This window comes from Protomyctophum parallelum (genome assembly GCF_964188405.1).
Source record: "Protomyctophum parallelum genome assembly, chromosome: 17".
NCBI lineage: Eukaryota > Metazoa > Chordata > Actinopteri > Myctophiformes > Myctophidae > Protomyctophum > Protomyctophum parallelum.
Genome location: NC_139719.1, coordinates 15,171,790 through 15,196,224, shown reverse-complemented (window position 1 = coordinate 15,196,224; position 24,435 = coordinate 15,171,790). Strand labels below are relative to the sequence as shown.

Below are 24,435 nucleotides of genomic sequence, written 5' to 3'. Positions count from 1 at the left end.
TGGAATTGGGCTAATTATATCTGGACACGAAAGATAATATAACCGCTTTCATCACTGTATCGTGGCTACTCTGGTACATGATCAGACAGGCAACCAGTAAATAAAATGAAATGTGATCAATTTGAAACCAGTGAAATGGGATATTCTGCATAATGGGTACTTTTACTTTTGGTACTTTAAAGTATATTTTGATGCCAATACTTTTAAATTAATTAAATAAAATGTTGAATTCTGGAGCAATACAGTGCAGTAGTTGATACTTTTTTCTTTTTTGGTAAAAGATTCAAACAAATAAGAGGCTTATGGTACTTGCCTCCCCAGTCGGTGACGTAGCTGTTCCGTGGGAGAAATCTGATGCTCCACGTGGTCTGTTGTTTACTTCTTCCAGGAGAGCGTGTTGTGTTGTCGGATGGCGGGGGAGGGGCACTCTGCTGACCTGAAAATAGTGGAATTGTGAAACAGCGTTCCTGGTTAGAGTTACAGTACATTGCTGTTTGTTTGCTGCTCATCATACGGAAAAATAACAACATTAATCCTCTAGTGTGGACCGCATTTGAGCGCAGGGGAAATGTCAAAGTGCTGACTTCTTCTTGATCGTCGCGCCAACATTGTTTTACCAGAATAACTCGATGTATGTATGCTTTTCTTTGTTCTAAAAACAATCTGTTTTATAATCCGTTTCACGGCGGTGTCGCTTGCCGAAAAGAGCTGATCTAAGAGCTAACAACGTGTCGCGATTTTTAGCTTGTTGATCTGTTCTTTTCGGCCAGCGACAGCATCGTGAGATGAAGGATAAACAAAACATGATAAAAAAGCTTACTTCGAGTTTGGCACGCAGGGTTGACCGTTGATGTTGCCGTGCCCTCTCTGGGCGTTCTTCTTTGCCTTGAGCTTTGAGTTTCCCAAAAAGGGGTTTGTTTTTCAGCTTCATGTAGCCCAGTAGTAGTTTTCAAAACGCAACTTGACACGAACAAACGAAGCAACAACAACGCCATTGACCGGATATGATCATGCTTGATACTGCATCTAAAGTGGCCATACTAATATTGCTTGATTGATAAATTTACTGATAATTGATTCAAGTTTTTATACAAAAAAATGCATAGGCCTACATGAACATATATATTTAGAGGCTATATAGGCCTAGCTGTGTAAACTGAGTGCCAGAGGAGGCAGATTCAGAAACTAATTATTTCTATAATACTAAATACATTCAATACCAATTTCCAATGTACTGGCATATCCTAGGTATTAAACTGAGTTAAAAAAAATAACTTAATTGACACTTTATGTAACTCAAAGTCAGAATCCACTTAATCAAGCCTTTAACAAACATGTTTGTCATCCCCTTGCCCCTTCTACTTTGTTCTTGTTGCTCCAAATATAGCCTAGAATGCTTCAGCTTGGAAGCCGGCTTGCCCAGTTTCATTTAGGCTCAGGGGCCCAGCAAATATCCCAAGGACTGCAGAGCCCGGAGCCTGCACAAACACTAGGCCTACATGACTTTATGAAATATGTCAGGTATGTTGTCAGAAGAGTCTGTTGTATGTAAAGACAACCTTCAATCTCGTAAATACGGTTTCAGAACGATTGTTTGTTACTTTTTTTCATGTGTTGCCTCTGTATGTACTGTACATTCAAGGCAATTCACCGGGGTGAAAAAGGAAAATGTTTTCCTCAACCTGCGCATTCCCAACCAGCTTCAACCAACCAAAGATGACATCAGTGTTGTTATTCTCACAGGTTGGTGTCAGAATGGCATGGACATACTTCAGGTCAATAACCTTGACTATTACATTAACAACACCTTTGGCTTTGCTGTCTAAATAAATCAGAAATCCATTGATCACTTAAGCCCTATATACTTAGAAATAGCAAAAATAACAGTTTTACCAGCTCATAAGGCATCACGATGCGACACGTTGTGAGCTTGTAGATCATGATGACGTGACCAAAATAGCCTGGTTGAAAGTGGTTAGAAGTTATATCTTCACAGTTTATTTTTTTAATTCCTCCTATATTTTCCCGAAGGCCAAGGTGTGTTCTGCATAGATGCTAAGCCCTGGCAAGGCAGAGTGTCTGCACAAGGACTCAGCTGGCATGTGGAGCAACGAGAACAGGACCAAACATTTAACACTTCCATCGAGCAGGTGGAGGACCCTCTCAAAGCTATCACGGTAAAATGACACACTTTTGCTCAAAACGGCATTTGAAGCCACTCAAAAGCAAACAATTTTGTTTCCAAGGTTGTTGCAAAGTGCAGTTGTTTTCATTAGATTTGCTTCTGGCTGTGCTAAAGAAAGATGTCGAGTTGCGCAGACAATTTTACATGGAAATAACATTATACAAACACGGAAGTGAGGCTTGCCAGCCTTTCCGAAATGGGGGCTCTTGATTTGAATGGCCATTATGTTAACACACAAAGTAAAGTAGACAGGTGCCCTGGTGCCCTGTAGCTGTTAACCATATGTGACTGAGTGTGTTAGGAGGAGTCACACATTTCCATCACTGTACGGTATATAGATCATGAATTTAGCACAAGGCCAGCACTGCAGTTCGGCAGACTTGACTGATAGAAAGCCCAGCTTCTATTCTATATGATTGACATTATAGAGTACAGATAATGTCATCTTGAGTAATTTGGCACCTTTAGCACCACGGTACAGGTCAGGCCAGAGAAATCGGCCAACTGAGGAGAATACGCCACACATTCTAGCATCCATCCATCCATCTCTCTTTGTCCGCTTATCGGGAGTCGGGTTGTGGATATAGCCGCTCCAGCGGATATGTTTATTTAATCATTTAAAAATCATCCTTATTATTTACATTGCTCATCTACTTGAACATATTGCAGCTGATGTTGAAATCCAATTTGAAAAGTAAAGCTTTGTGGACCTCATACTACTGACAGGTTTACTGAATAACACACCATAGTTTGAATAGAACATTGTCTCTGAAACCATTTTTTGTTTATGTCCAGCTTTGAGGGTTTGTGCACACACAAACATTGTGTTAACACATTCTGTGCGTTATAGCCTAATATAACAAGCCACGGTCACTGCCGGTATTGTTTAATTACCTTTGGAGCATACGCCGAAGTATTTGCGCCTTTGATCCATGACAATCCCCCTGAAAATAGTCCCATGGTTTGTTACCGCACCGAAAAATAATCCACCGTCGTGATGCGGAAGAACAACAAACAGTAATGGCGCATGGTTCCCAGTGTAAAACCCTGTTCACTTGCATTGAACTCATTTTCCCAGAAGCCCTTGCAAGCCAGAGGATAGGTCGATTTGATTCTTCCCCACACACATTTCTGTGTTGTCGCTGCTGTTGTATCCTATTGGCTCACCTGCCAGTGAGGAGCTCCCCAGGTGTTTGTGACTATAGACGGTGGTTTCGAACTCATTCGTGGTGGGGAGGGACTTTACCACTGTGTTCCTCGGCTCACACAACCTTGGAAGCGGTTTGTCTGATTCATACTTGCGTCACACACCGTTGTGAGCTTGTAGATCGGCTTTTCCTGGTGTGCGACACCGGCAACAAAGTATACTTAAACTATGAATCACCCTTCTCCTTCTCCCCCCTCCAGACCAAGACGGCTGACCTGTGTCAGTATTTGAAGAGGAATGGAGTGGCGATACGCCAGAACCTCTTCTTCCCCAAGGTCATCTTCCTCTCCCCAGAGTGTGAGCTTGGTGACGAGCTGAAGAAGAGGAGGGAGCTGGTCTCCCACGGCCAGATGGACACGTTCCTCGCCTCTTTCAGAGAAGGCTACGTAGCCTGGATGTCGGATGCACTCACGCCTTCCTGGCTGTCTGGTGAGCCACCTTTTAGGAATTGTGAGGGGCGGTCTTATCATCGTACATCATCATGATGTAAAATGCTCCATTCATTGTCAATGGGAAGTTAATGTTTGTGTATATAGGAGCCCCTAGCGCCCTCAAAAAATGTAAGTACCTTTTCCACCAAACTGTGTGTCTCCATCCACGGCAGGTCACCTGTCCTACAGGCAGATGGAGGCGGTGCGGGACGTCCTGAGCAGGGTGGGCACGTGGGACCTGGTGAAGCTGCGCGGCGGCGAGCAGCTGAAGGGGGACTTCCAGAGCTGCCAGTATGTCGCCCTGGACCGCCGGGAGACGGACACGCTGGAGTTCTCCAGGGTCAAGGCCCTGTCCTCCGACACGCTGTGGGCCCTGCTGGGCCACGCGCCTCAGGTGGGTTGGTCCACTCCACCACCACGCACGTATAAGAGAGAAATGGATGGTCGTTCGTGCTGTGTACATGATCAGGGGTGGGAAACTGTGATGATGGAGAGGGACCCTCCAGAGGGCCACATTGAATAATACCGTCGGTCAGAAACCTCTTTTTCGCTGATTTGTTTTTTGTAATGCCACACAAATGTAGCAACAATAGCTGATCTACAAGCTCACAGCGACGCGTTTTGAGCTTGTAGATCTGATATATTTGAATTGGAATCCTGAATTCATTGGACATTAAAAAACAAGTAAAAGAAGTTTTGAATTGTAACAGCTGAAATGAATAATATTATCAGTATTCGGCTATTAACCTGGGGGCCGCATTAAGTGAAGGAGGGGGCTGCATGTGGCCCCCGGGCCGCCAGTTGCCCATGCATGGTGTACATGATCATTGACGCCGAACAACGCACTCATTGGCACCAGGAAGCGTTCTGATGTGGTGCGTGAACTTAATCAATAAAGACCTACATAGACCTGAGGCCGAGTCTAACGTCCATGGTGTAAAAAAGGAAACATTGATAAAACCTTTTAAGTTTTGGAGCGTTCTTTATTAGTTCTAACCTCGGCCCGCACCTGTTTCTCAGTGAGTGGATGTGCATGCTTGTTCTCCGCTATATCAGTGGTGCTCAGCCTTTTTCATGTCAAGGACCCCCAAAATGATAAGCATTTGGCCACGGATCCCCCCCCCCCCCCCATCTCAAAATATTGTGTTCCAAGGACCAGACTTAAAATATTCAACAAATATATAAACAAACTAGAAAAAGTGCCCTTCTGGGCACAGGTCTCCACCAGGATTTCTTCCTCAACCTAGTGTGAATATGCGTGCACAGTTTCATCGCAATGGGGCGCTGCGTTGAGGAGTTGTGGCGATTTGTACAAAGCGGGCTACTCCTGAAAACTGTAGGAGCCAATCGTGGCAAATCAGGATGGAATATGATAAATCAAACAAACCTGTCTTGATCACATGACTATGGAGATCATGTGTAGCGATTTGCGTGAAATTTGGATAAAATCTGAAGGAGTAATAATAGAAAATGTGTTTTACATATGTCGGCCTCCTGGTGGCGCTATAAAGAGCAGATGTGAAAAATTCCAGGCAAAGGTTTTTCCTTGGCCTCTAGGGAGTTGGCATACAAAGTTATCCACAGATCCGTGCAGTTAGAGGTAAAAACACTTTTTGGCCAGTTATAGCGCCACCTTGAGGCTGAGTTGAAATTGTTCATGTGGCATTTCGTCCTCGGCCTAGTGGGAATGTGGGTGCACAATTTCACGGAAATGACGCGATGTGTTCATGATTTGCAGCATTTTGTTTGAAACTGAGCACTCCTGTGAAATTTGGAAGCCAATCTTAACCAATCAGGATGGAGTCTGATAAATCTGAAAGACCCGTTTCGTTGAATGGCTCTATAGAGACTGTGTACCAATTTGCGTGATGTTTGGACAAAATCTGTAGGTGTACTGTGCAAAAACTTGTTTTGCACAAAGCGGCCTCCTGGTGGCGCTATAACAGGCTGTTCTGGAAAGTTTGGGGCAGAGGTTCATCGTTGGCATCCAGGGAGTGTGTGTGCAAAATATGGCATCGACCGGGTTAACGGTGGCCGAGATTAGCTGTTCACGGACACACGGACACACACACACACACACGGACGGACGGACACGCGGACGGACGGAGTGCAAAACATACTCTCCCCACATGCCTTCGGCCTGGTGGAGACAAAAATAGCAGATCTACAAGCTCACGCTAACCCTGTGCTATACTGTAGCACATTTGTTCTGGTCGATATGCCCAAAACAGCGACGGTTAAGGGGTAGCATATTGCAGGCAGCTTCACTGGGGGGAAAAAAGCCTGGTTTACAATTTCCTCTGAACACCAGCAGGTGGCAGTAGTGCTGTAAGTTTTGAGAAATTCACTTTAATGAAATGGAATTTGAGTCTCACTGAATTTAGTGCTCTTAATTGTTACAGGCATCGACCCATCCCAAATCATTCACAATTTATTGTCTTGTCTTGTTTACCTCTCTGGATGTTCCTTAATGCATTAATACTGACTTTACTACCCTGTATAGTCGAGAACTAGAGTGTGGTACATGATTGAGGAGCAGCAACTCGGTGAGAAAATAAGTTATTTCGTCACTGAGCTACCGGTCCTCACGTCTGACACCAAGACTTAGTGATAGGAACTTAGGAAGTTTAATTTATTATCAGGCTGAAAACATGGGGAGAGAGTATGTTTTGCACTCCTTCCGTCCGTGTGTGTGTGTGTGTGACGTGTGAGTCTGTCCGTGTGTGAGTGTGTGTGCCAAATTTTGCACACACACTCCCTGGATGCCAACAATGAACCTCTACCCCAATTTTTTTGAAAAACACATTTTTTTATATTACTCCTCCAGATTCTGTCCAAAGATCCCGCAAATCGTTACACACTATCTCTATAGTCATGTGTTTATCTGTCCGATATTCCATATTTCATCCTAATTGGCTAACATTGGCTTTCAAAGTTTGCAGGATAGGCCCATTTTGAACAAAAGGACTCAAATCATGAATGCAGCGTGCAATTTATGTCAAATCTTTCACAGACTTTCCTACTAGGCTGAGGAATATATCCCACCCTTTTCACATTGGCCTGTTATAGCGCCACCAACAGGTGGATTATTGCAAAACACATTTTTGGAACAAAATGCCTCAAATCATCCAATTGCCATCCAAGGTGTAAGAAGAAATGGCACCCTTTTCACATTGGCCTATTATAGCGCCACCAGGAGGCCACAACCTGACCTGCCCTGGTGGAGACCTGTGCCCCGAGGGGCACTTTATCTAGTTTGATCTGCAAACATCTTTGGTCAAACATTTATGGTCGTGGATGATTTATTATCACAGAGAAGCTTACCTTACAGTACCTGCTTCAGATCACTTCCATTAGTATTTGCAAGCTGAGCATGAATTACTCCCTTAGCCCCTCCAAGCCTCCAGTTTCTTATTGAGGTAAGTATTGCATGCGGTCGCAAAATGCTCATTATGTGCATTCATCGGCCGATTGAATGAATTGAATAGGCAGGTAATTGCACATAAGCGCTGTCTAAAAGCAGCATTTGCGACCATTCACCTTTTCTTTTTAATTGGCTGGTGTTTGGGGTTTAGAGTGGGCTGTTTTAGTGCATGGTAATTAATTGGCGAACAAGATGGTGCTGGAGGTTTCCTCTCCAGGTGCCAGTAGAGTAGACCAAATCTGATTATCAAAGCTTTTAACCCATTCTGACCGGGCACCCATTTTGGTGTTAGCATCATGTCATGTTTTAGCCATTGAAAAATAGCAGATCTACAAGCTCATAGCGCGCCACCGAGTGGCGCGCTACGAGCTTGTAGGTCTGCTATTTTTGAAAAATTGAAGATAACGACTGACATTTTTAGAATCTGATCTCAGGTCAGAATGGGTTCATCAGACCAGTGTGTGTCCGGCGGAAACCTCGTATGAATCTGATCTCAGGTCAGAATGGGTTAATGATGCACCTGAAAATGAAGCACTTCACTAATTAATTCACTAATTATTAAACATGTATAGACAATAACATCTGCCCCGATGCTTTAATCTTTGGGAAAATATGTCAAGAAGCATTATACAAATGTGCCATGGCCTGATAGGATGTGCTAGTAAAACAAGAATTTGTGCGAATCTAGAAAATCGTTTGGATTTTGTGCTGCACTATGAGCTTGTAGCTCTATATTACTTTGAGGGGCACTAGCCCAGTTTTCCGTGTTTGTGTAAACACAAAAATTTAAGACAAAAGTGAGGACAGAAAAGTGAAGACACAAATTGTGATTGGCCGGAATGACATTGGTGATGAGTTGATTGGCTGAGCACGGAATGTGATGTATATATGTAAATAAGAGTGCCCCTCACTTCACACGGTTAATGGGTTAAAGCACATTCTATCACTCCCAAATGTGGTGTCTCGCTTTTTTTACCCCCTGCTGCTTTACGGTGCAGATTCGGATTGACTGCCACTCACATTTGTCTTCTTGCAACAAAAAAAACGAAAGCAGACGTAGACAAGAGGTCAGCCTCCTTAACGGCGCAGTGGGAATTACCCAACCACAGCATCCATTACAGATTGAAACCCACCCACCCTCAGAGCCTCCTCCTCACCTAAACGTTAAGCCTAGCTGGTGGTGCTTCCCTTGCATGCTCCAGCTCCACATAGGCTCTAGTGCAGCCACCCGCCTGCCTGGCCCCCCCGACACTCCACTGTCGTGGTCGCCCCCCTCCAGCTGCCCGCATATTCGATCCGTGACTGAACAGTCATTAAGACAGTCTCCAAGCGGGCCCTGGTCGGGCCCAAAGGAAACACGTTGAGGCTTCGACCAAATATATTATTCTCAAATAATTATGTTTGTAAATGTAGGCACCTGCCGCACCTTCTATCATGGAGCAAAACACTGTTCTGTGACTGTTCTATGAATTCAATGTTCTTGTACCTCTCAGCTCATCTCCACTATAGCAATGCGTTGTGAGCTTGGGACAATAGGTTTAAAGTTGTTAAGCGGTTGTGGAGATTGATAATTATCAGGAAAGAATGAAGGAGCACTTAATTTCCATTAGGCTATTGGATTTGTAATAGCCGACAATTTGTATATATTTCTTTACATCCCTTAAGGCTCGTCTACTCATTCCGTCTTGGTAAAAGAATAGCTCTTAGCCAGTGTGTACAGCAGCTGCCTTGGGGAAGCATTGATGGTGTGAGAGGAAACCGGATCGCTCCCCAGGCACATTTTCAGAGCCTAGAAATAAGGCATGCCTTTGATTTGTTGCGTTGTAAACACACAGGGCCAGAAGAGCTGTGATATGACCTACAGTTTCTCTCTCTCTCTGGGCATCTGTTTATATGTGAGGACCACCAGATGTGTGCACTTGAAGCCACCACGCAAGCCACAAAGTGTGTTTTTCTGTGGGCTTACTTCGTCAATTACTCTGTGGAGAGAGTGGGAGGTCTGCGTGTCCCCAAAGTGGAGAATGATTGAGTAGAGTGGCTGTAATTTATTAATTATGGGACTATATTCTTAGACCGCGGTGCCCGGCTTCATTCAATTTGTATGGATCGAGAGAGGGAGAGAAAGGGAGGGCTAAAGGGAAAGGGAGTTCATTTCACTTGCGTTGCTTATCTAAATTTCCCCTGTTAGTAACCTATTTCACAGAACATATAGCGTCTGGGCAATATATCGATATTATATCGATATTGTAAAATGAGATTAGATATCATCTGGCATTTTGGATATCGTAATATTGCGATATGGATAAGTGTTAATCACTTTAAGCCCTATTTTATACTTTCCGAAATTGTTCAAAATTGTTCCGATATAATAGAAGAACCAGCTGATTACAAGCTCACTACGTTTCCCATCACAGACACTTTTCTCATTGACCAATTTGTAATCCCCCATTTAGGCAAGACTCCTGTCCTGTTTAAATGGGGGGTGGTGCGACTTTGGGCTTGTTTTTCTGTCGCTTGATGGTTGCAGTTTTTTAGGCTTGTTTCTAAAGAGTAGTTGCTTCCTAAATGTTGTTTAACCAGTGGTTCTGAAACGTTTTCATGTCACACATTAATATGTAATTGTCCGCGTATCCCCATCTTTTTCCTCACATTAAAAAATATATATATAGCAGATCTACAAGCTCACAATTATCTCGCTTCAACATCTCTCGAAGGAATAGATAAGATAAAGATAAATGTCTCGGTCAATAGTAGACCAAGGAGGCAAAAGTAAATAATATAGTATTAACGTATTCTACCATACAGATTGGACAAAATTACATTTTATTCACAAAAGTGCTGCTTTAAGTAAAATTCATTCAAAGAACCGTTCAACTTTCATTATACAATGGACAAGCAAACACGTGTATATTTAGCTTACATCTGCTATTTTTTGAATATACACATTAACCACTTAAGCCCTATTCCAAAATCTAAAAGTTTGTGAAATCGTACATCTGTCATTTCTTTTAAAGATTTAAGAAACTACACATCGGCTGCATAATTGATACCGACCGATGTTGTCAAAAAGTGTCAGATTAATCGTCCCGATGGATATATCGGCCAGGCCGACACATGGTGTCTTTACCTTGCTGCCAGGGATGCTGGGCAACAGGTTCCACACAGATTTAGCTAATTGAACTCTTCGTCGCTGACATTCCTCACTGCCATGCTTGGCTCTCTCCCAGGATGCATGTGTCAGAGAGGCCTGTAATGGACAGGGTGGTTCCGCGCGCGCTCGCTGCTTAGCGCTGAAAAGGCACAGAGGAGCCACATCAAGCGCTTTGTGCTGTTAATGAATGGAGGCGCACACAAAGGCACAGGAGCTGGCTATTTGTAGAGGCTCTGAAGTTGCTGTCTAAATGGATAAATTATTGGCAGCCGGTGTGGCTTGTTGGTGGGTGGGTGTGTGTGCATTTGTGTGTGAGGGGGGGAGGGTGGCTAGCCATTTTGACAAATATCTCGAGTAATACCCATTTATTCTTCAATATCAATGAGTGATTGCTGATGAAAAATAAATGATATAGACTTGGATAATGATGGATAAATCCATCATGGTGATCAGTAGCCAAAAAGGTGGAGAAAAGAAAACAACAATCAGGCTTTTGTTTTGTTCTCATCATGTTCTTGTCCCAGCCAAAATATGGCGTATAGAGATTAATGTCCCGTCAATAATACTGAACGTCTGTGAACATGGGAATGTTTGAGTTGTAAGAGTATTAACACACATCTATGGTGACGATTTTGTGTGCGATCAACGGTTAACTATAAATGTTTGTAAGGTCACACCGGCGGGCATTTGTGTGCGATTAATTCACCTGAATATAGCGTCGCTGTCGGGTGGAAACCTTGTACAGTATGTCCAAAACAGTTGTTTTTCAGGAAATTGAAAAAGGAACGGTCGGCGTGTTCCAATGGATTCAAAGTAGTTATCATTTAGTCACAAGCTTGTTATTTCATTGCTTTCATTGGTTCAATATTTATGGAAATCCACAGACGTAACCATTGTACCTTTCAACAATGGCAAAAAATGGCAGATCTACAAGCGCACACGCGTTGTGAGCTTGTCGTTCGGTTATCTTTACTACTTTTGTGTGACGTAGTAGGGCATTCAATTATGGGGTTACAAGGTTTCTGCCCCACGACAATGATAGTGTCATGAGTATATTCACACAGAAACTGAATATTAATGTGGCGATAAAGAAACGTCATTCTTATTAGGAACAAGGTTTATTTTTGGGAACTTCCGTACCGCGACTAAAGGCCTGTATGAATATTTGCCGGTGAATGTTTCTCGTCAAACTAATTTGGCGATACCTCATTTGTACAGGTTGATGCTTATATTCGGGTGAAAAATCTATCTGATTTAAAAAACAAATGTATCACTTCATTCATCACATAATAATTCTCGTTCTGTGTAGATGTAGGCTACTCATGACACAAACAGCAGTTTAAATTAATCTGAATTAAGCGCAAAAAATAATCGCTCTTGGTGTATAAGGACCTCTGGAGTGTAAGAATTGACCCATATGGTTCAATTTGTACACTCTTCAGTTGGATAAACACTCATTTATAGTGTACATTTAATTGTTTTCACTCAGCGCCTGTCACTCTATACAGTATACCCGTTTTGTGGGTGGAAAGTTTGTTTTGAACAATTCCCATGAACAAAGGTCCTGAGAGTTGCGGCATTTCTCAACAGATGAGAAAAGTGTGTGACGAAATTACCACTCTTTTCAGATTCCTGTAATTGCAATATAGCTCTTGAAGGGAAACCGGCATTGGAAATAATTTGCACCAGAGTGTGTAGGAAGCTATGGGGGAAAAGCTAGCAATGCAATTACACAGCAGATGAGTGGCGCAGGAGCACAAGTGTCTGTAATGAACTAGTTAAGACAGTGGCGTACAAGCACTTGTGCATTGGCAGGCAATGATGACAGCAGCCTTGTAATAGGGTGTGATTAAACTTTGCAAATCTAATTTTTTCCAATCGCACGCTAAACCACCGTGAAGAGTCTCACGAAGTGTTCCTGCGTTGGTCGATTTGAAGATGACTCTATGTATTTTCTCGAAATTCACCCACCTGGATCGCCATGCCTGCCATTTTAGAGGGGTTTTCAAGTACTCTTTTGTTAATTTATTTAAACATCAACACATAGGTCATGTTTTTACGCATTCATATTTAATACGAGGGGCGGGAATGAGCATATTGGCATTTGTGATGGAGAGATAGTTTCAATAAATTTGAATACATGTTTAAAGAAATGCTGCCAAACATTAATTCACATTATGAAACGTCTCCCAGAATGTGGTATGAAATCCATAGTGCGTTTAGACACTTATTTTAATAGTGAATTATCTGAAAGGCTATTCGATCTGACAGTTATGCAGATATGCACACAAGCACATTTATTACCGTACTAAACACGCTTAATGTACATGCATATTGTATGACTTTGTGTGAAGCTTATGGTACAGTACATTTATATCAGTGGTTCTCAAACTTTTTAAAGACGAGGACCTCCGAATTGATAATATATTTGGCAGCGGAACCCCCATCTGAAAATATTGCTACCTAAGGTGGGGAATTGTCTTTGGCTTTATTGCTTTGAAAATGTTGTATTATGTTGTACTGTATCTCGACGACACTGCAAATGAATGAATGAATGAATGCCTTCAGTCTAACTAAAAAGGCATCAGGAGAAACTGCATGCTTTTCATCATGCACTTACATCTTAGATGCTGTTTGACGTGTTTCCAGCACTTTTTATGACCTTGCACTTTTGTTCCTCTTTTGTATACTTCTTATAGTGATTATGTTATAAACAGTAAAATCCTGTTATTGTATCCATTTGTACACTCTGTCTCTGAGTTTAGTGTTCAAATGTAACAATTGTTCACTGTCACACTTTACTGTGTAATATTACGTTACTTCGGTTCAGGAACCGTTCTGTGCTAAACTTCCATCTCAAGTGCAATCAGCTACCTAACTAGGCAGATAATACGTGGCCCTGCGTTCAACCACAACAATGTCTATCACCGGAGGTGAGTGTTGTCCGCGTGGGTCTCAAAATCATCTGTTCAAGCACAGACAGATCCTGCTAAGTGTGCATGTACATGCATATGTGGGGTGGGGGGCAGTCAGGACCCTTGGGCTAAGGGTGGGAGTCAGACAAAGGCCCCAGAGCTCACCTAACCATGTCTGCCCTTGTTCCCCCTCTCACTTTCTGTGTCAGGGGAGCTGTGTGAATGACATCACTGCTCACATTTCAAGAACACAGAGCTCTTTCCTCTTATTTACCGTCTGCTGATAGTCATAAATCCTGCTGTTGGTTCACTCTTCACCTTTTGACCTATTTAACCGAAGGTGACAGCTCGCTCCCATTTAAAAAGAGAAACACCTCTTACAAATGGCTGCCGGCAATCTTTTCCCAGACAAATGGGGGGACCAGTGCTCTTGTCTATTTCTACCTGCAGGGTCTCGAATGGCAGAAATTCACCATCGCAAACCCCCAGTTTGATATCACCATGCTCGTATCTGGAAGGAAGAAAAACCATCACAAGGTGTAATCTGTTACCCTGTGATCGTATCGGCGTATCGGAGCGGCCGGCGGCGTATCCGCTTTAATGTTTATCTCTAAACCGAAATTAGTCGTCCGATTATTTATAGGACTGACTGATTAAAATGTCTGACAGGTCTGACGAGCCGTGAATAATACCTGGAACGTTGTAACTTGTTGATATACGCCGCTGTGTTGCGCACCGAAAATGGCCTACGTATAAGCGCACAACATACCGCCTGGCAATGCGTCGCGGGGCTTGTAGGCTACATCGGCTATTTCTGGTGCGCAACACAGACGCACAACCAAGTATAAATCCAGTTTTAACTGTGTGTGTGTGTAGGACGTGTCACCGCCTGTGTGTGTGTGTGATGCCATTCACAAAGTTCAGATTCTTCTGCTGATAAACTTAAAGAACACGAGCAGGGGTATCAGTCATTGGGGGCCGTTACCTGGAGCGATGGGTGCCGTGTTTCAGGTGAACTTAGAGTGAGCGTAACGCCACACCGGCCTCAAGAAAGACGGCGAGCTCTTTGTTCCCCTCGCCGTGTCTCATCAAGACACAGAGGCTGATGGAACGCCTGAATAACACGCCTCCGTTGCGCACACACGGCACAATACCGTTGCCGATGAGTCGAACACATGACGGGGCCAAAAGTGGTTGGTTGTGAGGGGGGGGGGGGGGGGGGGGGGAGAGAAAAGAAAGACATGGTTTTGTGTCATGTCATCTCCATGTATAATGATGATTGGGTAGATGTTGTGCGGTTTTGGCACAGTGGATAAATCTTACACTGCAACACAGCAATGGGAAGAGTTGTAGACTCACTCCCAAACTTCCGCCGTAGTCTGAAAACTCACCTCTTCAGACTCTATCTTAGCCCGCAGCACTTCCCGTAGCACTTAAACTTGCCTTGACGACCTTACAGGCGTATGCAAAAAGTACGTAAAAAAGTTTGTATTTTATATAGAATATTATGTAGACATAGCACTCTAGTGTATACTCATAGTTTCATTGTATCTAGATATTCTACTGTTAGACAGATGTTAGGTTCTTAGCTTGCTTATGAATGATCCTTGAACACTATTGACTATACAGTATGTATTTGATGTATTACCATGTGTTGTTCTTGCTTATTACTGTATCGCTCTGGATTAAGAGTGTCTGCTAAATGCCTAAATTGTATACTATCTTCATTATGGTATTAACCATTTAAACCCTATGTGAGAGGGTTACGTTACGACTAGATTAATGCCAAAACGGTCGCCCCGGGCACAAATCCGGCGACTTCGGATCGGTCTCTAACAGGTATTCCTAACCTTAACCGTAGTAAAACTATGTCTAAACCTAACCTTATTCTGAATTCTAACCTTAACCTCAGTATAACTATGTCTAAACCTAACCTTATTCCTAACCGTAACCTCAGTGAAACTATGCCTAACGCTAAAATTATTACCAATCTCATCCTCGGTAAAACAAATACAGAATGTAAGAACCGCCCCACGATGCGGATGGCAGGAAAAAAATGGGGGCGAGCGTGTTTCACGGGGAGCTTTCTGGTTACCGGCTGCTAGACGACACTCACTCCCCTTTAAGAAATAAATGAAAGAGAAGCACCTCTTTACAGATGGCTGATGGCAATCTTTACTCCATAAAGGGGACTGGTCTCCTCATCCTTTCTACCTGTAGAGTAGTAGGGTATCGAATGGAGAGATTTAATTTGCCTATCATTTTGCCTATAATGACATGGCCAAAATGGGGACGGCCAGGTGGAAAGTGGTTAATTCAGAGAGGGTCAATTATTCAAGAATCATACAGTGCATTCTATGAGTACTAGTCATCATACGGTGAGACGACAACATTCATATTTAGTTGGGTGACATCACGGCCTATAGCTCGCTAAGCACATGTGCTCAAAGCTACCACGACATAAATAAATTGGCTGGTTAACTTCTGAATAGCTCTTCTTGCTCACAACCTGGTTCAGCTATAACAGGAAGACATTAGAGGCCGAGCACTAGACCATTTACATCCATTCAACCCAGCATCTGACTTCATTTCCAGCCACATAAGTGCATTTTCTGTGAGAGGTTAAAATATGAATCCCCAGGTTTTTTTTCTCCTCCTCTTCAATGGGTCTGGTTGTCTGGCTGACTTGAGGGGCCACAATCTTTGACTGATTTAATTTGCCCTTCACAAACATGTCTAATGACATTACCCCCAGAGCATACACTGACTGCCCCCATCTGACTCCATTAGCTCCCAAATCGGGTTTAAAGACCATATTGATGCCGCCCGTTATTAAGGGTGATTATCAAAACAACAGACAATGGGCCAAAGTGTCTGCTAACTAGTTTATCTGTGATTTCACATAACCGTAACAGATGGCAGCGCCGTCAATTATGTATACTGTACTGTTGTACCTGCTGCATACTGTAGTGTACGACACATGACAGCAGCCAGCCCGCTGTCTGTCGGGATATGCAGTGTATAACCCTGGCTTGAGCAGAGCCATACACACAGCCATACATTCTAGTACTTTCTTTTTGCTCATAATTATTTGGCATGCAGTTGCCAGTATACTATATGGACAGAATACAAATCAACTCAATTAGAATTACTGAGCGGTGGCCGTTGGGCACTGGCCTACTTGGAACGATGCAAGTTGGAAATACATGCCTCACCCAGTTATTATGTCTGTGTATATACATATATGGAGTTCTTTGTCAGTCATGCACAAATACGGAGTCTATGCAGACGGCGGAAAATCATTGTGATGTCAGAACAGGCCAGCTCCATCAGGTGTGACCAATTGGCTAATTTGGGCCCTGTCCAGAGCCTGGGCAGAGGCTTTTGTGGTGGTTCTGGACAACCGTGGGTCAGATGGACTCAAGGCCGGGCACTGCACTCCCTGCGGTGGTGTGGAACGCGTGTGTCAAATTAAGTCGGTGGGGCAAACGGTTCTCGAGTTACGTGGATTACAGACGTACGTACACATGTACAGAGACTTGGGGCATTTATAGATAGATAATAATGATAATAATTGAATAAATATCGCAGACATATATAAATAAATCGCTATGTCTAATGCGATTAGTTTAGGAACTGAGAATTTGTTAATCACAAATGACAAAATGAGTTGGTACACCATAAAAATCAGTTTAACCATTTAACCCTATATATCGGTTGTCGATATTGTGAGCTTGTAGATCTGCCTTCTTTAACTAATCTTGAAAAACAATTGAACAATGTGAAACATTTAACAACACAAACACAAATCTTGGGGGACCGTCCACATTTTATCAATTACATTTTCACACAAATGTTCTCTTCATAAGAGCCCCCCCCCCCCAGATAACAGATTACCACATCATAGGGTTTGCTGACCATGCTAGGTATCACAGCCTAACTCTCACATTTTATTATGACCAAATCAACATTGCACATCTTAATTGCTTCACAATTGGGATCATATGAATATATGTCCCCGAATTAATATAAATTAATCTATACAACCTATTACTTAGAAAAACGGAAGTACACGATTCTTGATAAAGCCGGTCGATGACATATGGCTTGTGTGACATCAAAACTGAGTAGCGTGTTTTGGCGTTACTCTATTAAAGTGTTTTGGGTGAATTAAAGTTTTTCTGGTGAATTAATCGCCAGAGTGAGAGTGCGTGGGAAGGACCTTTACACGCACCAGTCAGTGTACTGTATGTTCCAGAAGATCACGTACAGTATCATATGATATATGATGATGAATGTATGCCTGTAGCAGTGTACAGTATAGCTGCTTCACTGCACCTTGCTCCTCTGTTGTGTGGACTGGATACAGATCAGACCCCCCTAGCCCCCCCCCCCACCACCACCACCACCATCCTCATAGATACACGCGTTAATCCCTCAGACACTTGAGACAAGTGTCTAGGATTTACATGCAGTGACATCTCCCATTAGCTGACACACTGTCTACTCTCCATGGCCCTCTCTGAGGAAGAGCTGGCAGGCAGGTAGACTGGATGGACCACACGGGAACTGCCCTGCAGCCCCGCTTTGATTTGATGCCAAAGACGCACACACACGCACACCCTTCGTGTGTGTGTGTGTGTGTGTGTGTGTGTGTGTGTGTGTGTGTGTGTGTTTGCGTGCATGCACGTGATCCGGCCTTTTGGAGGGGAGGAGGGTTTGATTAGCTGCTTCTGGTTTGATGCAGTGTTCATTTCGTTCAACTATGACAACTAAAATGTCTAAAATGACTACTTCCCTAAGCTATGATGAAAACTAGACTAAAATGTCAGGGAGGGACTAGTGGAGAAGAGATCCAGTAGAACTAAAAGACAAGTAATTGTCAGAAAATAGCAGATCTACCAGCTCAAAGCACGCTGTGAGCTTGTAGATCGGCAATTTTCAGCATGAAACCAAGTGTAAAATCAGCCGTTACGACGCCATCAAGGCCCACCAAAATGCATTTTTGTTGACAAAGTCAACTGTATATTTAGTCAACTAAACATTTGAGATGACTAAAATGACTAAAACTAAATGACATTTAATTCAAAAGTCGTGACTAAACAAAATCACCATTTGCTGTCAAAACGAACACTGGTTTGATATAATGGTATAGCAGAGAAGAAACCTCGCCTCTCACTGTAAAATCACACTACCTATCGATTCCTTAGGGTTTCTTGGCCTGCATTATCTCCGGATTCTGTAGTTGGAGCTCTTTTGTAAATTCTACCTTCAATCTTGTCTGAGGTATTTTGAGCAGAAATATTGCCCCGACCATTCCAACAACAGAATGACGAGTGTATTGTCTAGAATGAATCCAGTTTTAACAGGTTTTTCAGTATTATCCTGTGCCTACTACTGCCTTAGTGATTTAATCTTTCATTCTATTCATTTAATGGACTAAATGCAGCAGTTCTGGGGGGCTGTTCTTTCTTAAAGGCTCATTCATTCATCCCACAGTACCTGCCTGTCTGCCACTGTCAAAAAGTCCCAAATTAATAGACACTAATTCACTCTGAAGTGTCTGACTCTATTGTAACACAAGCCACATGTCTTTCAGCCAACTTATTGTATACTGTAAGTCACAATTGTGTGTGTCTGTTTTTTCCCCGTCCTCCTTCCTCGATCTTTTTTTAAAGCAGTGTAATATCTAAAGTAAATGACACGCGGATGCGTGTCTGAAATTGCGGCAGCCTTTGTTGGTAGATAATTAGGTGAACGGTGAGTGTGTGCAGGTGCTGAGGGCACGCCGCGTGTTGGAGTTGTGTTATCAACTTGGCTCATATTCACAGACCTCTGGGGGTGTAGCACTTCCCGCCGCCCCCCCGGAGCCCATCAAACCTCTTCACTATTAAAATGATCATGTTCAATAGCGGACAAAGGGAAGAGGGAATGAATCTAGCATAGGGTGCCCACAACCCACCCCCCCCCCAACCCCCGATGCTTATCTGCCTTCTGATGTTGCAGTAATAAAAGGCCTATTGGGCATCCACAATGACCCACAAAATGGACATGGGCCGATACACTGGGCTCCAACTGTCGCTGCCATTAACTAAAAGGCCCAGGCGTTATGGAGAGGCAGAGATGAAAGAGAGAATTATAATTGAAAAATTGCCTAATGCCAGAAGAAAGAAAATGGGAACGGTGAAAAGGCGCTGTGATATTCCGTTATGCCTTGTGAATGCAGCCAAACAAGACGCAGTGAGCCATTCTTTTTTTTAAAAGCATGTGGTTCAATTACCACCATGTTTAAATGTAGTTAAGGTTTCCCCCCATCAGGCTCGGACATAATGGGCCATTTTGATGGAGTGTTAAAGTGTGTTACGTCTGGAAACCTACATGAAATAATTAACGGTGGTCTATTCTATTCGACATTCTAGAAGAATTAAAAAGCTCACAGCTGCAAAAAAGGTTAATTTAATATTTATTCAGTCATGGGGTGTCACCATATTTAGCCTACTCAGTCATGGGGTGGGTGGGTGCCAGATTATAATTATTTTTGTCCGATCCTTATTTCGGAGACGGATATTTATCAATAGTGCAAAATCTTTAAATCAATTTGAAAACATTTAACTTCATGATCAAAAGTAAATCAATAAATATTAACACAAATATATTTTTGATAGCTAAAATAAAACACAAACTGAACTTGATTTAACCACTATTAAAATATATTCAAGAAATAGTCGATCTAAAAGCTCCCACATTTTTCACCTATAATAACATGGCCAGATGTCCTGTAGGGATGCCAGATTGAAATTGGATAATAGACACATAATTGTCGATACCGTCAAAAAGTAATTTAATGGCTCGGCTGAAATTATCGGTCTGGACCTAGACTGGGGGGGGGGGGGTGCCTCTGAGATATTGTGACTGACCACTCTGTCAACAGTGATGCGAGTGAAAAGCAGCAATATATTGGAAGAGACATGATGAGACAACTTCCAAGAGTGTGGTCTAGCCAACACCAACTTGGGACTCCTGGATCGCTGCCCTCCAGTCCACACTCTCCTATCTAACATCAGGGTCTTGAGCTTAAGCTGTCACGCCGCAGTGCATATACGTAGGTGGTGTCCTTCTTGCCTTTCCTGGGTTTGCACCCATAGTGCAAAGTCTGCAAACCCATAGCAAGGTTTGCTTGCCTCTAGTTCTGGGTGCCTGACGCCGACACAGTGCCCTGCCAGCCTCATCCTTCTCTCTTCTGATTTTGTCTGTGACCCGTGGTAGGTCCCCATAGTCGTAGTCGGACCACATTTCCGCCCATGTGACACCTAGTGCCATTTGTAGCATTCTTATGTAGACTCCATCCACGGCTAAACGGATGATAAACACTATTCATAAACGCAACCTACAGTATGGCTAGAAAGGGTAAACCATCTGTTCTTCAGACAGCAGTGCTGGCAGACTGTAGCGTACACTGCTCGAGCACGTCGCTGCTAACCGCACGAGCCGTGGTGGTGAGCGGGGTCTGGCTTCCAGAACACAAAGTGTTCTGTGGCAGTATGAATTGCAGTGGCAGTATGAATTTGCCTGTCAGACGTCACTTTGGTTTGGGGAGCCCTCTCGAACTGAACTGTTCTGGTGGACTATGTAGCTCTAAGCAATTTAACTGGCCTCTGTTATTACCGATTAAAAATGGAAGAGCCTTTCACAAACATCCCAGGTGTCTGAAGCATCGCAAATGGAATCTGGAGAGAACAAATGTTGTGCCCTCACAACCATTGTGCTCGGGTACTCTCGTCTAAAGGGCCAGAGAAGACGTGACAGCTTGTAAACGTAGGGGTCAAAGGTGAAGGCCATGAGTTTCTGCCAAGGTCTAGACGGAGGTCAGAAGGTCTCAGTCAGGGTCATGACCCTGGCGAACCGTGTTGAACCTCACCTCCCAAGCTGAGATGACCCTGGGAAACCGGGGCGTAGGGAGGGCGGCGTTGAGGTGGACATTCATAACCGAAATACACATAACCGTGTCTGTTCTTCCTCTTCCTGTCTCCTCTGCAGGTAACGGTAAAGATGTTCAAGCGTGGAGCCCAGGGCTGGCTGAGCAAACCCCTGAACGCCACCACCACCATCCCCTCCAACACCCAGGTGATGTTTAGGATCTGTGGCGAGGACGCCGATGCCAAAATACCAGCCAACAACATCCACAGCATCACACTCAGCATATGACCTCCTGTAACAATGGTGAAGGGAGGGTATGGTATGGACCGACGGGCTATGCAGACAGTGTGATCCTCAGTGTGCAAGCGTGCAAATGGAATGGAACCGTTATGGTCCATTTGGTTCCATTTGTATGCTTTCTGTGTTAATATAACTCTGAGTAAAATGTATCTATAAATGATCTATTAACTCTGAGTTCACTTAACACACAGATTTTATTGTGTAAGAGGGATGGAATTGTTGTTGGTTACAGGCTCACAAGCCGAACTCCTTATTCGGTTTATTATTGTTTGATACTTAAAATGCAATTACATTTTACCGAGTGCCTTTTACAGTCGTGTTTGTTTATTGTTGATCGTACATTATGTAATTCTGCAATTTTAGGCAAAATAAAAAAAATCTCTAATTCACCTACCGGCCAGTCACACTCGGTCACAATATTATGTTAATCACGATTGGCTCACACAATTAGCCTGATTAGCTTTCTCTTGTTTTGAATTGCTAGGGCTGGCCCACACTTTACCCCAGACATTAATTATCCATTACGTCGGCTGATTGTGTCAAATTGGTTCACGTTTCGAGTGCATAATGTGTTAATAGTGGCAGTTAAAAACGGGTGGCCTCTAGCACAATGAGGGCTATGCAACGTGTCGCCTCTATTGGTTTAATGGGGACTCTGGAGTGATTTAGAATCTGTTTAGACGGTGAAACTGTGTAAGGTGCTTTATTAATATACTCTACCCCAGAGAGAGGACGATAACATATTCAAGAGTTCCCAGCCTCAGACACGAGCAGCATTCATTTCTGTGGCTGTGAGTTCCCACTGATTTACACTTAAGCCAGCGTCGTGCACCGAAAAAAACTGATCTACAAGCTCGAAACTCGTCACAGTGCGACATGTTGTGAGCTTGTAGGTCGCCGTTTTGGGAGCGCGACACGTTCTGCAACCAAGTATAAATCACCCGTTACTTCCCATCAGTTACCCGACCCGTAGCGCTGCGCTAACAGCTAGCAATTCTATTTACTGTGCCTGGTAGTGGCCAAAATGAAGTTATTTTCCATCAAGATATCAGTGCCTTTGGCTAATTTGATAGAAAAAGCTGGGCTCGCTCTGTTTGGACGGTGCATGGCATCTCTCTACCTGAAACAGCATTACACACTACTCAAAGCTCAAAAATGACGATTTGCCTCGGGGGTGCAAATCTTTGACAGTTGTAAAAACAGCACTGCCCACCTTTTCTTTTTTTCTTTCTTTTTTAAGCATTTGTAGGTTTAATATTATTTTAGTGTGACTGCTTCTTCCGAGAGGGCTCATGCTCATTATAGACAATTATACACAACAGATTTCACACTTTTTCCAAATTAATCACATATTCAGACAAATTTGCACAGATGTTCACATATATATTCACATATATTCATTTTATCGCAAAGCTTGTAGATTCACTATTTCTGCGCGACACTCGTACAATGAAGTATAAAATAGGGTTTAAGTGGTTACACCTATTTTTGGGTGAATGGGGAGCATTTGGCCTTCTTTGTATGACCTATGCAACTGTTATCATTTACGTCTATAACTGTTTGATTTAATAAATTATCCTTAATCCTTAATTCAACTCTGCAAGTTCTCCCCGCTCGGAACTGAATTGTTCTCAGGAAATAAAGACAACATTTATACTTAGTTGTGAGATGGAGTAGAGCACTGGTTCCCAAACACTGGGTCGGGACACGTACGTGGGTCGCAGACACATTTTTATGGGTCACTTCATTTTTCTTTCGTTTCCTACATTTTGTTTTTAATTATTGTTATTCGGAAAAAAAAATCATGAATTCAAAACAAATTCAATGATTTCTTTCAGTTATTTCATGGAGATAAAAGAAAAATCGAATCAAATCCTATTGGCTATTTTCACTAGTTTGTGTCCCGGGCAAATGTCTTAATTTTGGAACCACTGTGGTAGAGCTTACGTGTCACACTGCGATGCATTGAAAGCTTGTATATTATGCTGTTTTCAATTAGCGATACCTGCCCACAACTAAGTATATAACTCAGGCTTTAGAGCCTTGTGCTCGACGTCATTTGACAAACTGACAAATACTCCAGGATTCATTTATATAGAACTATTCAGGGAAAATGTTCTTAACACAATGGATGCATGCTGGTTTTTATTCTAATACTGTTATTCGTTGGTCAACGTGTCAAATGCCTAAAAGCACTTTCAATATAAACTTAAGAAGCATGATTGACACGTTGACATTATTAGTATAGTTTTTAATGTGTATAATGTAATCGAATATTTATCTGTTTACATCTATTTGTACTTGATCATAGAAGAAATAAAAAGAGTTAAGTGAATTGTTATTTGAGAATGGCACTGTGCAGTTTTGTAGACCATAAATTTCCTTCTATTGAGGCCACCTCCAACCATGTGCTAGTTTTATTAACATATTGTACCATACAGATTGGTTAAGATACCATTTTATTCATTAGAATAAGCAGCTTTCATTTAATTATTGAATTGAATGTACAAACGGACAAGTCTTATTTGGTTAAACTTGTACACTCGATGAGTTAAATGATTTGACTGTGTGTGCACTGCACGTCACTTATCTCCACTCCACACATTATGTGACTAGGTCTCCATGGCACAAGATGAGCTGTTAACAGTGAACCACTTCCACAACAACAAGGTTTCTTCAAAGCCGCGGCTAGGAGATGGTGCCCGTCCGTCAGCAGCCCGCCGTGGGTCTTTGAAAAGCACGCAAGCATGATGTTTCAAAAATGGTCAAGGAGCTGGGATTAGGGATGGATGGCTGGCCAGGGGGACAAAGGGGACTCTTGTCAGGTAGGGTGGCCAGCCCCTCTACCGTGGAGGGAGGGGATGCCAGGGCGGAAATCAACATGGAGATCAGACCAGAACACAGT

At 42.9% G+C, this 24,435-nt stretch overlaps 1 protein-coding gene across 1 annotated transcript; it reads left to right on the top strand.

The window, feature by feature from the left end:
- The first annotated feature begins 375 nt into the window (after positions 1-375).
- Positions 376-23,865, top strand: LOC310874338 (uncharacterized protein). The gene is made up of 7 exons (XM_083787109.1): positions 376-631; positions 1,388-1,521; positions 1,643-1,743; positions 2,032-2,177; positions 3,593-3,821; positions 3,997-4,217; positions 21,351-23,865. The coding sequence occupies exons 2-7, from the start codon at positions 1,394-1,396 to the stop codon at positions 21,516-21,518; spliced, it is 993 nt and encodes a 330-aa protein (XP_083643235.1). The 5' UTR covers positions 376-631; positions 1,388-1,393; the 3' UTR covers positions 21,519-23,865.
- The last annotated feature ends 570 nt before the right edge of the window (positions 23,866-24,435 follow it).